Raw genomic sequence first — 2,005 nt, 5'->3', positions numbered from 1 at the left:
AACTGGTTATATATGATGATAAGTCATTTGAACTTATAATAAGTGAATAAAATTTAAATCTGAATAAAGATATTTATGATATTTACATCTATGGTAACATATATAACTAGCATTTTTTGTCAATTTTTTTTTCAAAAATAATTAAAAAATTATGTTTTTCCTCTGTTAGTCATAAAAGGGCAATACTATTGATCTCTTTATTCCCAATGCCTAAGATTAAGTAGTAATTTACCATCCTTCCTCACAAGAAATTCTCTACCTTGGTTTAAAATTTGGAAAGTACATAGAATATTAAATTATTAATTATTCCGTGTTGTTCTAAGGTATTTGCAACTATTTATTTTAGTTAAGTGGAATGCATCAAAAGCTAAAATATTTATATATATTTTTTTATCAACTTAAATTTTTAAAATAAATAATTTTATGAAATTTCAATTTCCATCGCACCCCACATATTAATACTTGGCACATATTGTCAAAATATTTTATGACTAAAAGATTTAAAATTTGTCTCTTATTACTTCCAAAAGAAAAGAATTTCAATATGATATAAACAATATAAAAAAATCTATGTAAAAATTTTACATAAACCTAAAATAAAAAGTTGTTAAATGAAGAAGTTTGTTAGAAATATAATTATTCATGTGTTTATTTCTATTGATTTAAATTTTTAGAATACATAATTTTATGACACATTAAAATAAAAAATATTGAATAATATCCAGAAATATGTTTCTGTCTTGGTGAGTTTGAGACTCTGAGATTAATAATAAATTAATAATTAATAATAAGCAGCAAAAACCATGAAACTGCAGACACTAAAATGTAAAATATAATAGAGGTTTAATTACTCTGCTGGTCCCTATAGTTTCGCAAAATTTTCAATTAGGTCTCTATACTTTTTTTTTCTTTTAATTGAGTTATTGCACCAAAATTTTTTTTTAATTGGGTCCCTACACTTTTTTGTCCTTTTATTTAGGTCCCTGTACTAATTCTTTTTTTTTTAGTTGGGTCCCTATAAAATTAAGCCAATTACTACTAAGAGGGACTTAATTGAAAAAAAAAATTTGGTGCAGGGACCCAATTAAAAAGAAAAAAAGTAAGGGACCTAATTGAAAATTTCACGAAACTATAGAGATTAACAGAGTAATTAAACCTGTAATAGAACTTTGTTATTTATATATTTGATATATGAGAATTGTGTTGATGACAAATGAATGAACTTTGCTAGTTTGATACAAATAATTGTAAGAAGTAAAACAAGATGAAAAGAGCATTATTCTTGTTCTTGCATGGAATCAAAAGTTGGAGCATACCATCCCAATTGGTCTCCAATTTGCTTGAGTCTTGATTCTTGACCCTTAGAATCTCCAAATGCTGTTGTGAAAGGGTATACATAAGTTACTTTTGTTGCCATACATCTGTATAAAACCACATCACCTTTCACTAGAAACTCAAATACATCTCTATCAAACCCTCCATCAACTTCTGCTTGCAGATATTGCCCTGCATATATAGATTCCTAGTATTAATGAAGTTATAATAAATACAAGGTTTAATTATTTTGTCGGTCTCTATAATTTCACCAAATTTTCAATTTGGTCCCTATACATTTTTTTCTTTTTAATTTGGTCTGTGTAACATATTAGATTTTGTAAACAAAATGCTGGAATTAACGGAATATTCTATTAAATAAAACGGATATACCTCACACTTGATTGAATATTCTTTATAATTTAACAGAATATTCGGTTAGTTTTAACGTTTTTGTCACAGTAAGAACTTAATTACAAAATCTGATATGATATAGGAACTCAATTAAAAAGAAAAAAAATATAAGAACTTAATTGAAAATTCAATAAAACTATATGAACTAACAGAGTAATTAAACCTAAATAGAACTTCATTCTTATATTGTTGCTTATGGTATATTATTTTTTTTGTTAGATATATAATTATTTATTTTTTTATGATATTTTAATTTTTTAAGAAAATAGTTCATAAC

The 2,005-nt window shown here is 24.8% G+C and overlaps 1 protein-coding gene across 1 annotated transcript in view; it reads right to left on the bottom strand.

Moving 5' to 3' along the window:
• LOC107612822 (thylakoid lumenal 17.9 kDa protein, chloroplastic) overlaps positions 1,095 to 2,005 on the bottom strand; it is a gene marked incomplete at its 5' end in the record, with an annotated part of 3,329 nt that continues 2,418 nt past the window's right edge. Inside the window, 1 exon segment of the mRNA XM_016314574.2 lies at positions 1,095 to 1,506. Within this exon segment, the coding sequence (XP_016170060.1) occupies positions 1,277 to 1,506 (230 nt within the window).

Source organism: Arachis ipaensis, chromosome B08 (assembly GCF_000816755.2).
Source record: "Arachis ipaensis cultivar K30076 chromosome B08, Araip1.1, whole genome shotgun sequence".
Classification (NCBI taxonomy): domain Eukaryota; kingdom Viridiplantae; phylum Streptophyta; class Magnoliopsida; order Fabales; family Fabaceae; genus Arachis; species Arachis ipaensis.
This window is presented reverse-complemented; position numbering and strand designations above follow the sequence as displayed.